This window comes from Hoplias malabaricus, chromosome 7 (assembly GCF_029633855.1).
Source record: "Hoplias malabaricus isolate fHopMal1 chromosome 7, fHopMal1.hap1, whole genome shotgun sequence".
NCBI classification, from domain to species: domain Eukaryota; kingdom Metazoa; phylum Chordata; class Actinopteri; order Characiformes; family Erythrinidae; genus Hoplias; species Hoplias malabaricus.
Window position 1 is genome coordinate 28,068,319 of NC_089806.1, and position 13,916 is coordinate 28,082,234.

Consider the following 13,916-nt stretch of genomic DNA (forward strand, 5'->3'; position numbering starts at 1 on the left):
CTACCAATCAAACATTATATATTCACTGTCATTACAATTAGCTAATCATGCTATAGCTAACCAAGCTCTCAAATGCAAGTTTTACTTCTTGGGTCTCCACTAAATCATGCGAGTAAAGTTATATTTGTCTGTGAAACGTTACCAAAGGTACATAATTCAACCTACTAGCTGACATCAGTGAAACTACTGTTAACTATGAGGTAAATCAGCAAACTTTCAGTCACTTAGTTAAAGTTTGTTAAATAAAATGAGCTTAGATAACAAAATAAAAAAATAAAAAAATTTTTACCTTATGTGAGAGTTTGCTCCAATTTTCTCAGCTGCACAACCTCGCACTGCGGGAGAGTAGGGTTTTTTTGCTTTTGAAATTTTGGTTCTGCTTATTTTGCCCTACCTCCACTACAATTTGACTGGTTATCTCTCTGAACCAATCATTTTTCTGTCCACCCTCAGAATTATATCAAATGCATGAAAAAGTGGAGTGGCAATCAGCATTTCCTCCTGTGATTTTTATATTATAAATAATATTGGCATTATATTGACACACATATATGCCAGGATGTATGAAATATTTATTCTGAAAAATATTAAGAAAATAAATTATTTAAATATTTTACTTAATTCTTTTTAAATATTTTGATGGGAGCCTTTTGAGCATAACAATTTGATTCTCATGGGAGTTGCTATCAGTGAAAAATATGGCCAATCAACTTCAGTCATATACCAAGTTCAAGCATGGTTTTGAAAGTGTTGAAAGTGTTGAAAAATGTAACACAAACGTGTTGTAAAATGTAAAATACAAATTTTATATTCATTTATATGTACAATTGAGCAAATAGACTGGACGGGACAAAAAAACATTTCAAATTTCCTATAAAGATTTTTTATACAACATCAACAAAACATTAAGCATGTAAACAACAGCAAAAAAAAGTCTTTCAACCTTCAAGTGCACTAGGCTGAAAAGAAAGCATTTTATTACACTACCTCACTATAACCCGCCCCCTAAACGCGATGTAAATAATCGAAGTATTCGCCTCAGAGCTGTGGGGTAGGACTACCGCTCATAGGTCTGACAGCGCTGCACTCCAGGGTAAATTTTACCGTCGATAAAAGTCCCAGGTCCGTTTGCGGGGCAGGATACTCAGTCCTTTTCACACGTGCGCTTTGAGAAGTAAATGAGTAGTAACATTCTCGGCGGTAAATGCGGGTTCTAGGTATATGATGTAATAGAGGTTTGTTCTCTGGACCGAAACAAACCGAAATGCGACTTGTAGCAGCTGTGCTAATCACCCTCATTTTGTCGTCTCGACCTTTCGCTGGAGACGCTGATTCGTGCCCTTATGGCTGTGAATGCTCCGAGTGGAGAAGCTTTTATGTTTCCTGCAGTGAAATTGATGCTATGCCCGTCTTTCCTTCCAGGACGGATACACTGTGAGTATGATATTTTAAGTATTTTCTTAGATGTGGGATCAATAAAGTCAAAGTCAAGATTTCTTAGGGTAATATTCATATCTTCAGAATCTCACGCACTTTACTGCCGCTTTCCAAAAGAAACCATGCATCTTTTTTTATTTTGTTCATTTTATACACCATTTAAACATATAAGCAGATCTTTAGACGGTGTGAAAATGTAATTATAAAATGTCTAATATAACTGAAATTATTTGAAAATTAATCCCTTTACATTGACTTGCATTCCGATTTAATAACCTTTTCCTTTTGTAATCGTTCTGGAATTATTTCTGTTGATCTTTTTGCACAGAAACAATGTTTATTTATTTACTTATTTGCAGTTTTAAGGCTGAGCTATAGCCATTTCCATCCAGCAGCTTGTAAGATCAAAAGGACAGTTTTCAATATGTTGATGCTTTGTGAACATCAGTTGATGTTGGGCAGGACATGTGATTAGTTTAGTGTTTCCATGCCAGAACAAGTTGCCTAAATGTTAATCTAGCAGGGTATAAACTGCATCATTTGATTTTGTATAACACATAGTGACATATATCTACTGCTTTTTTTTGTTTGATCTGGCAAAACTCACACACACACACACACACTTAAAGACACTAAATCTTTAATTCTGTTAGCTCTTCCATGTTCACTCCCACAAGTCAAGAAAAAAAGGTTCGTCATATTGCAAAGTTTGCTTGTAAAATAAAAAGCTGGTCAGGAAAATATAAGTCATTTGTAAATATAAGTCAAATATAAAAGTGGAAATACATAGATGAATATTATAAAATGAATCAGACCAATATTTAAGAAATTGAGAATTTGTGAAATCTTAACCTATTTATGTAATTAAATGTATTAGAATGTACTTACTTAGCAGATAGAAAACACATTTGGGCAAATCTCTCACTTTTTGCTCTTACATCTCATTTAAGGCCCTGGCAAGTCTTGTGTTGGCTAAACATGTGCATTGGCAAAGAACATGAGTGGGGATTGGGTAATTGCTAGGGCTGTGCCATATCGTATATTTCACAATAATATTGTCATAATTTTTAAAATGACAAAATGTATATTGTGATATTAGTGATATTAAGACTTTACATAATGATGCCATGCAGTTACCCATAATACAGCATACTTTCTTTACATGAGTCATTTAGCTACAGTGAAGTACAGTGGAAAGTAGCTCTGAGGTGGAGGAATTTGCTCCAAAAATGTGGAGTGGACTGTGGAGGTGGTTTGGTTATAAAATTTCAGATGTACAATAAACCATAGTATTATGTTAGAAATGAAAAAATCTTCTAATATTTATTAATGTGTTAACTATTTATAATTAATATAATTTATTTTCATATAACATTGATTTTGTTGCAATAGTCTGTTTTTGAATTTAATACAAGTGTTTTTCAGTGTTTTGTCATATCGCCAAGAATATCATTATTGCCAGAATACCCTGAAATATTGTGATATTGTTTTAGGGCTATATCACCCACCCCTAGTAGTTGTACATGTTCCACATGTGGGTGGTAAGTGGCCCAACTCTCATTGGACTGGGCTTGACTTGAGTTATGGCATATATTGAGTGGCCAGGCGTGGGCCAAATTTCAAATGTCATATCCCAGATGGTTGCTGAGTTATTGCTAAGTTGTTGGTCTGCTCTCCCAGCTTGTTGCTAAGGTGTTGCTAGGCTGATGCTACCCGATTGTTAAGTAATGATGTATTGACCTTGTGAAACGTCACATCCAGGTCCAAACCGCTGCTCGGTATAGCCAAGTTGGTGATTTTGCTGATAGATTTAGTAACTCTTCAGACCTTCTAGTGAATCATTATGAAGGAAAAAAACACGGGCACCAAATCTACATCCTTCTTTACAAACCTTAGTTGCTTTATATTACATAATCTATAGTACAACTTGTTAGAACTCCAGGACTGATTATGAGCAGTAGACGCCTCTCTCCGTGGCTCCTGTACTTCCAGAAACGGAGCAATGGGAGATATGGCTCTGTCTCCGCGGTCCCTCTGCTCCCAGAGACAGCTGCGGGAGGCACAGTCCATGGTTTATCGGCTCCCAGAGACAGAGCTGTGGCGGCTCTCTCTCCCAGAGGCGGAGCACACCGTCAGTACGCACGGAAGATCACACAGATCAGAATGAGATGCAAATGTGCAAACAGTGCTGCCAAAGACACGTATGCTTCATTTTACGTTTATTTTATTGTTTTTAATGAACCCCTGAACCAAGATTACATTATTGATATTTTCACCTTTATTCAAACCATAAACGCATGCCTTTTGAATGTAAGAGATGGGACCAAAAGCGCAGTTGGACCTAAACCTGTTGCGATTATTAGATAATCACCTAATCGTGATTATCTGAGCTAACCGCAATGATTTACGATGACCGTGATCATATTATATTTTATTTCAATACCAACAAACTGAATATCAATTACGTGTATTTCTAAACAAATGGTGAGACAAATGAGTAAGGAGCGGCTGTGCACATCTCCATCTTATGCTTATGTCGGCAGCATATCACAAAATCTCCCCTTTCTTTATTCCAAATGAGTTCTATGTTAAAAACAGAGTATTAATTAAATACTGATCGAACTGATTTTTCTTTTATTCTAAGTGCAAATTTCACATGTCTCTCGCGAACAAAGGAGAAGAAGACAAGCACAGACAAAATGAGTTTAATATTTTCAGGAGCCACATTTATACATTATACTGACATGAAAAACTGATTTTTTCTGAACTTCTTGTTTGTTTTATTAAAAAAAAAACCTTTGTACAAATTTCCACGTGTTTTGTTTTCTCATAAATGAGAGATAGGCACGTGGTTTCAGGAGTTTCACAAGTTTTTCATTTCCCAATATTTGTTACAGAACGGAAATCCTTTGACCTGGCCATTTCCACAATCTCTCCTTTCCTAATTTCCTACACACCTCAAATTAAAATGGAAAAAAAAAAATAACCGTAGTCCAGAGATTCTTCTCAGCAGCTAGAGTGACGTAAAAGTCACATGAACCTGGTCTTTCAGACAATCGAATTTTCACAGATGGACATGGATCATATGAAAGTGGCCCAAATGTGATATGAATTATGAGATTCAATGCGGTTTGTGCTATTCACACAGTCACATGAATGACACATCTGTGTCACGTATGACTGGGCCTCTTTACCTGCTTTGTGAATGTGGCCTTAGTACTCTTTGCCCAGAATATGCCAAACCATTAAATAACAGATGTTTAATCCATACTACATTTGACTTGATTTTTTGCTTATTTTGAGAATTTGCAAATATAATTTTCAATCATGCAATTTTAATTTAAAGACAGGACAAGGGGCAAATATTTTTACATATATTTATGAATAAACAGTGTGTGTAGATTATAAATAGTGTGTGTACATTATTATGCTATCATTAAATATACAGGCCTATTAAAATACTGGGGGTATACAAAAACAGACAATTTAAACTGTTAACCGCAATTACTTGTATGACAAATAATCATAAGTTAAAATTTCATGATCGTGACAGCCCTAGTTGGACCAGGAAATGGCAAAATGTCACGCGTGGCGTCACATTAAGTGCGGGAGTACTCCCAGCCTATTTCACCACTTTCAACAGCAGCACAAACTTCTGTACGAAACTGTTAAACTCTGAGGTGCTGCTGCTCCTGCTCTGAAGCATTCAGGTCCCAGTACCACTAAACCAGTTCAGACAGCATTGCAAGCTTCATTAGCTAATGCTCTGCCTTACAAATAGTAAGTAGTGGCGTGTTATTACTAAGACTGTAAGGGTATGATCCCCATCTCAACAGTAGAGCAAAAGGGCTCCAAAAGGGCTGGTTACAACTCTTGACCCACAATATCAAGTGCCCAATCGCAAGTTCTTTGCACGACAAGCGCTGCCTAACATGTACATTTAAGCCAGGCAGACCCTTTCCAACCAGCTTGAGAGTGTAAAACATTTTGCTTTGATGACAGATATATGGTTAAGATGCACCTGTGAGCCATATTTGAGCGTGACTATTCATTTTATTGAAGATTGGTAGATTAAAAGTGCATGTCTGCAGACGAGCTATTTCCCAGAAGTACATACTGGAAGCACATAGCCAAAGCCTTTACACTGTTCTTAAAAGCACTTTATTACAGACACTGTACAGGGGTTGGAAAATGAAACTGAAACATCTGGTTTTAGTCCACAATAATTTATTAGTATGGTGTAGGGCTTCCTTTTGCGGCCAATACAGCGTCAGTTCGTCTTGGGAATGAAATATACAAGTCCTGCACAGTGGTCAGTGGGATTTTAAGCCATTCTTCTTGTAGGATAGTGGCCAGGTCACTACATGATGCTGGTGGAGGAAAACGTTTCCTGACACGCTCCTCCAAAACACCCCAAAGTGGCTCAATAATATATAGATCTGGTGACTGTACAGGCCATGGGAGATGTTCAACTTAACTTTCATGTTCATCAAACCAATCTTTCACCAGTCTTGCTGTGTGTATTGGTGCATTGTCATCCTGATACATGGCACCGCCTTCAGGATACAATGTTTGAACCATTGTATGCACATGGTCCTCCAGAATGGTTCAGTAGTCCTTGGCAGTGACATGCCCATGTAGCACAAGTATTGGGCCAAGGGAATGCCATGATATGGCAGCCCAAACTATCACTGATCCACCCCCATGCTTCACTTTGGGCATGCAACAGTCTGGGTACGCTTCTTTGGGGCTTCTCCACACCGTAACTCTCCCGGATGTGGGGGAAAACAGTAAAGGTGGAAACTGGAGCACCCAGAGGAAACCCACGAGGACACGGAACACACCAACTCCTCACAGACAGTCACCCAGAGTTGGAATCAAACCCACAACCTCCAGGTCCCTGGAGCTGTGTGACTGCGACACTACCTGCTGCGGGCTACCGTGCCACCTTTACTGGTATTATCGTGAACTATTTCACAAGAATAAACAACTTGATAACAGTCAGACAAATAGGATCTGAACCAAGAGAGACCAGATTCTTTTATTCCTACCAGATTTTCCAGCCTATCAAGTAACATTACATGATCTATATCAGACCCTGATATAGATATACAGATATACTGCCCTTATCACATGAAAAGAGTAAGTCATTGGTTACTCTTGTTCTTGTGGTTGTTTCGGTGCAATGATTTGGTCTAAATCCAGATTGAACAATTTCATGAGTGTCATTGTAGGTAAGAGCACAACTGCTGTAACACAACTTTGTCTAGATTCTTAGCAATAAAAAGGAGGTTTGATATTTTTAATAATTGCTTTCATTACTGCTAGTTTCAGAGATGTAGGTACATATCCAATGTTGAGAGATGAGTTCATTATTGCAACAATGTCCTAATGACTTTAGGTAAGATTTTAAGATTTATTGTTTAAATAACTGTTGGTACAGGATCCAATAAACATGATTTAGATGAGGTAATTAAACTAAGCAAATAATTTGCAGTTTTAAGGTACGTGTGCTGTCACTGTACCATGGAGCTACATTTTTCTATAAATTTTTTGGTACTGAATGGCGCAACTGTAGGTCGTTTGTTATGAGCTCCAGGTCATTAGGTTGAGTTGGAAAGGAGATGGTGATAAAATCTGGAAGGTTATTGATAAAAGCACTAACAGTAGAAATTGTTATAGTGCACTTTCTAATGTAGCATGGCTGTGGACTGATATAGTGGTTTAGAGCAACTTCATAAAGGATTAGATGGTGATCAGAGAGGGTCTCATATAGCGAGTGATTGGATAGTTTCTCAATGCCCTGTGTTAACACTCAATGCCCTGTGTTAACACCATTAACATTTTGAGTGATACCTTAGCACATTCAAAATGGAATCAAACACAATGTATTCATAGCAACAAAAAAAAAATCCAAATGTGTTTCCAGGGGCTTTAAAGGCATAGTTCACGATTAAAAACAAAACAAAAAAAAAAACACTTTTTATTAAATTCCTCACTTTTTGCTAGCTCTCCAGTCTATTTGCATGCTTGAAATGGGTCTAATGTGTTTACAAAGCCTCAGTATTCATGAATTATTGAAAAAAACATACTGACAGCCCAGTATTCTAGTCTTTCTTGTTCTCTCTGCTCGTAGCAGAGGCATCTGGAGTTGCTTTAGACATCAAAGAGGACTCCAAACATTGAAAAGAATGATCTGAAATGAGGATTGCTCCATTACTGCTCCATAGGTGGGTAATATTGACAAAACCAAACAACTCATATTACAAATGAGTTTCTGTGGTAATTCAAAAAAGTGAATAATGTACGGAGAGGTTTAACTTCAGCCACGTACAAACAATAGTCCTTATTTTCTTCATGTGTAAAATTCCTCCTTAGAAGATGCTGAGCATAGAGCTATGTTTCCCCACAATTGTAGATATTCCCTTTGAGGATAGCAGCTGAGACACATTTCTTTCTTCCTTCTTTGTTGGTCAGAGGCAGTACTGGTTGCATCTTATAATCCTCACTTGCCTGTGGTTAATTTAGCTGTACAGGAACCTTTCTCTATGGATCGTTTCTTCAATCAAGGTTACACCAACTCCAACCATCTCAGAATCAAGCATCCATCAGCGTTCCATTTCAGACATTCAGAAAACACCACATTGCTAGCAAGGAAAACCACATTCTTTCCTACTCAAATGGTATATGTTGAGGGCTCTGTTTGGCCGATGAACATTACTTTGAATAAACTGCTTCTCAAAACAGACTTGAGAATGCATTCCTGTTCAGAATTTAAATTGCTGTGCTTATAATCTGTCAAGAGTGATCAATGTGATATTCCAGACATGTTCTTGTGGTAACTTTCAAAACTGGATTACATTATCTTATACACTAAGACCACTACATATGAGAAGCTTCATATATGAATGTTAGGAATTCAAACAATTCTAAAGGTGCTATTTCATTATTAATATTAAGGCCTAGCATTGAGTAACTACTAAAACGCTGCTATCATTTTAGTATTTTGGTATCTGTTATTTAAATATGAAGACAACTTATTATTAGTCCAAATATTAGTGATTATAATCAACATAGACTGGAAATTCAAACACATTTTACTTTTTTTTTTTTTTTTTTTTAATAAGGGATTTAATTGACATTTTAAACATTAACAGAGCAGCAAACAATTCATTTCTATGTTACGATGTAATGGAGTAAAGGCGTCCCGATTAAAAGGTCAAGTCATACATCCTCTCTAATTGTGCTTTAGTCTGGTCTTAGTTTTTGGGCTGCCCATGTGTGCATTTGAGTCCCACACTATAGAAACATGGGCCCTCCCAAAGTTTTGTTTTGCCTTCCCCAATAGACAAAGTGGCCACCCCAAAGCAATGATGGCAGCATGCAATATGAAAACAGCATGTTCTTCAGCTAAAAAGGCCAGTGACTATGTATCAGACAAGACAAGAATGAACACTGGACTGATTTTTACATGGTGGAAAACACTTATGGTGCTTTTCCACTGAACGTACTAGACTCAGCTCTGCTCAGCTGGTAATTTTTTAGTATGTGCTAGTTAATGTGGCCCGTTTCCACTGCATGGCATATTCTTGGCTTGGCGCTGCTTTTTTTGCTTTTCCACTAGGCAAATCTGGTACATGAATCCAGGTACTTAAATCTTTAAGAGCCAGGATTTGCCAGAGAGACTTCTCACTCTACATAGTGAAATGCAGACAACTGCATCGTGGTAGTAAAAATAGCTAAGTGGAACCAAGTAGGTTTGAGTAGAGTAGGTACTATGCCATGGAAAAGAGCCAGAAGGGCTGTCTAAGGCCTCCTACAAGAGTGAATTACAATTTCTCTGTTGTGTTTTTTTTTTAGCAGCCGCTTTCTCTGGTCTTTGTGACACTATATTGAGTGGCACATTCTAAAATGCTTAACGGAGAAAAAGCCTAATGTTGCTTGACACTAAACAATGACCTACACTCTCAGAAGAAAAAGGTACTGTAAAGGTATGTTACTCTTTTAAAACAGTATAAATGTACCTTTAAAAGGTACAGCAGTAGCTTTAAAGTCCAGTTATGTTTGCTAAAGGTAGATTACATTCTCATCCCCAGAAGGAGATGTTAATATTTTATTTAATTATAGCAGTATTTCTCAAACATATTAGACCAAGTACCACCCATTATCAAACCAAAACCTCTAAGTACCACCTATGATTTTTACCATGTGCGCCCCTGGTTCTTCCTCTGTTCCAGGGGCATAAGACAAAATCTTGCTTGAATTTTTGCATGTTTTTGTTGCTATTTATTTACTTGAAATTTATATGCTTAACACAAAATTATCTAAAATAATTACAAAAATTATAGAGAGAATACAAATAACTATGCCTAAACTGATTGTTTTAAACACTATTATACATTTAAGAAAACATATTAAATTTATGGGCAATAAGTGTTTTAACAGAAATAAAAACGAGAAGAGGTCAATTTAATATCAGTTACGTGCCTTAATAGACTACAGGTGAAAACTGTGGCGCTTGAGGCAGGTGCTCATAGCGCTTGTAGCAGCAGGTGAAGGAGGGGCGGCGCTGTGTTAGACCTTGTTTTAGGGCTGTAATGATGCTAAGAATCGACACATTTTCCTTCAGCTGAGTGGTTTCCTCTATTTTGTCTATACATATACAGAATTCTCGCTTAGTTTTTCTCTATTTTTGCCTCTGGATGTAGTCTTTCTGAGCTTCAGAGTATTGCTTGGGCTTGGCTTGTCTTTCTCATTTTTGCTTTGCCCTTTTTATAATAAACTCATGCATGTCTCTAGACTTTGCATACGTCCAGTAAGCAACTAAAACTGGGCTTTCTTCACAGATTTCCCAAAAAACTGGGGGATCGTGTTCGCTCCCTGGGACAAAAATGGAGGAACACTGTCCCCCCACCCGCCATTCCCTTACAGACGTAATCAGTTACGGTGTATGAAAAGCACGTTGTTTTTTTTTCAAATCACAAATTCATTTAATTGGGGCATAATTAAGAAAACTTAAACATTATGTAATTTACTAATTTGTTTTTTCAGTTATAATTTTGTGTACCACTTTTTGCTGTTTCATGTACCAAGAACCACTGCATTATAGAAATGTGCAAAATAAAAAAAACATATTATATATCTTGGAGGTGAAATTGGGTGTGTGAAATCAACAAAAGTTTGAAATCTACAATAGAATAAGTTATAATTGTACTCTGTAATTAAAGCTACAGAACACTGATAACCTTAAATCCACAGGGACAGGAAAAGGTACCAACAGAGTAACAGTTTTTCACAGTGACAGTGTAGGAAATCTAACTTATTAATAAAAGCCTTTATTGTCATTATACACAGCACACACAGTAATCATAGTACAACGAAATTGGAAAGAATTAAAACTTGTGTTTTGTGTTCCCAAGTCATTGTTTTAGTATATTAAGATACATTTATAATTTTCCACTTTAATAGGAATACTGGCTGGTGTTTTCAGGATTTCTTAACGAGACAGAAGCAGCTAAAGGTAAACTCCTGACAGTAGTACTGAAGGCCCAGAATATTGAGCTATAACAAATCAGTCAGGAGAGAATCCAGTGTATGTTCAAATTTTTTGCAGGGCTTGATTCATATTCTGAGGGCTTGGTACATCTTATGTGGGAAATATATTGGCACTGCATTGTGTTTAGGGTACAATTAAAACCAAAAACATAGTCCACTCTCTAAGCAGTTGTGATATACTGAATGAATTAAATATACCCGAAGTGAACTGATGAGAGTAGAGCCACAAGCAGCTTCACATGTTTTTCTCTTGTCCTGTCGTGTTTTGATATGTGTTTCCTGTGCCCTTTAACTGCAAATGACATACAACAGCAAAACAATATGGCATAATTTTCTTTAAGATAATGTTCATTAAAAGTTATTGTGTGTCTGAAATGATGTCTGTGCCTATATGTAGAATAAAGGTTCTTTAATATATAAACTTTTTTTTTTTTTTAACATGTCTTAATAATTTAGAGTAATTCCATCATTTTAAGGCTTACATGTGTTACCAGCCACCATAAAAAAAAAGTTAAATTTTTTGGAATTTCCCTGCTGAGAAAATGAACAAGGGGCAGGAGTTATGACTGGAAAGAGGGGCATGGCTGAATACCAAACATTTGTCTTGATCTGAGATGCTGGTATTTCAGTGAGAGATCTACTGGTAGAAAGGACCATACAGAACCTTTAGCATATTTTCAAATGATAAAAGAAATTTGTGGTGATGAGTCCATTTCTGAGTATTTCATTACTGTATTTGTGTGTTTTGAGTGGCAACGTATGGTGTGATATTGCGCATGATTACATAGACAAAACTGATTCTTTTTCAAGATATTTTACAAGAATATTAATCACTACATGATTAAAGTAAAGTGATAAAGTAAGGCACTTGTTTATATGGTTCAAATAATTGTATTTAATATGAATTTGTACATCAGCCAGCAAGATAAATTTCAATTTTCATGTCAGCTTTAATGTTGAAAGTTAAGGCTCCAGAGGTTTCAATGTGGTAGACTACTACTGAAACTGAATATTAAAAGAATGCTTGTGAGAATTGGTTTTGTGAAGTCAAAATGTTTATACATTTCATCCTATAACTTTACAAGATATACATTTTTATTTTTGTATTTTTCTTTTATCTTTTAGTCTTTAGTTCTTAGTGTACTTTATTATTTTTCTGTAGTTGTGGAAATCCTGCCACATGTATACTTTACAAGTTAGCCACTGAGAGGTAAAGATGGTGGAAATCAAAGCACAGGTACACTTGAAAGATCTGCATAGCATGACCTAAGTTTTCTCAAGGCACAGCTGAGGCATGACTCATGCCTTCATAAACACTATTCAACCTCTGCAGCACTGAAGTGTTTATGCAAAGGATGTAGCTCCAACAGGTCCAGGTGAGGACAGACGTGAAGAAATCCAAAAGGATAAACAGCTATGAAGTCTTACATACAGGCATAGTGCTATCATATAAATTAATTTAAAAATATATTAATTGCAGATACTCATAAATTTTATTCATAAAGAATAAAATACAAGACATATTTTCAAAAATGAAAACTTTTGAAGATTTCTACTTTTTGGTTTGGAGTTTTCAACTCAAAATATTCTTAATTTACTATTATAATTTTATTTTAAAATTTAATTTATGAAGAGCACTCAAGGGCGGTACAGTGGCACAATAGGTAGTGTCGCTCTCACACAGCTCCAGGGATCTGGAGTGACTGTCTGTGAGGAGTTTGGTGTGTTCTCCCTGTGTCCACGTGGGTTACCTCCGTGTGCTCCAGTTTCCTCCCACAGTCCAAAAACACACGTTGGTAGGTGGATTGGCAACTCAAGTGCGAGTATGTGCGTGTTGCCCTGTGAAAGACTGGTGCCCCTCCACTTGTTCCCATTGATTTTGGGGAGGCTTCGGACCCACTGCAACCCTGAACTGGATAAGCGGTTACTGGCAATGAATGAATGAAAAAAGAGCAATTGAGTATATTGCATTTAAATAAATCCAACTTTTAGGCTCTCACAAAGCATACAGTTGCTTCAAGTTTCAGGTGTTAAATGGTCTTGTTAAAATGGTTGTTGATACAACATCCATTTCTTGGGTTATTCTTTAGTTCATGTAATTTACAATATCATTATTTTTTCATCAGCTTTATAACAGCTTAAGTCACCTAAGAAATAGAAAAAAATTGTGAATAGAAGGGTATCACTATTCAGAACCATTTAAACAAGCATGCATCAGTGATGGTACCAGAAGATTTATAAACTATGTTCTTTGCCAGGTATAGAAACATTATTTGCAGACTTTTCTTTACATTTTGTTAGAAATCTTCCCTCTGTGGAAACTTACAATATATGAGAAGTTTTTTTTTTTTTCAGAAAAACACAAAAAAGGAAAGAAAAGGTTGATTATTATCAGTAGTATTATTACTTATAAAAATTGGAAAGCAGTGATACTGTAATGAAATTAAGCATGAAAAATATATCAGGTATTGAGACATTCAAAATGCTTATAACTTTCGCAATGTTTTTGATTTTAGCCTTATTGCTCAAAAATTGCAAGTATTGCAATTACATATTTTTTGCTTCTTGACGGACTATGAAGATGGACTGCTTTATAACATCTTTGTGGCATAGTAGGCATGACATGATACCAACTGCTTTGTGAAATGGTTACTATACAAATACAATCAAGGTACTTAAACCATAAACTTTTAATAGAATACAGTATTCTAAAATATAGTTTGTTAAAATGTAATCTACTTTTTCACTTTTTAGACTAGCTCATTATCCTTGTATGTTTTTATAAGCCCGTCTTAAAATAACATATTTTAGGAATAATTTTCCACAAATACTTTAGGGTGATGCAGATAGACCACTTTCTCACACACAAGCATACAACATTACACAGAATGGAATTTTGTGTGATTATTTGCACTGTTTATTTT

The 13,916-nt window shown here is 36.2% G+C and overlaps 1 protein-coding gene across 3 annotated transcripts in view; it reads left to right on the forward strand.

Annotated features, from left to right (window-relative positions):
* The first annotated feature begins 1,056 nt into the window (after window positions 1-1,056).
* Window positions 1,057-13,916, forward strand: part of tshr (thyroid stimulating hormone receptor) — a 132,546-nt gene continuing 119,686 nt past the window's right edge. For all 3 annotated transcript variants that reach the window (XM_066676397.1, XM_066676396.1, XM_066676399.1), the window contains exon 1: window positions 1,057-1,434. In XM_066676397.1, coding sequence (XP_066532494.1) covers window positions 1,344-1,434 — 91 coding nt within the window. In that variant the 5' untranslated portion in view covers window positions 1,057-1,343. The remainder of the gene's footprint in view (window positions 1,435-13,916) is intronic.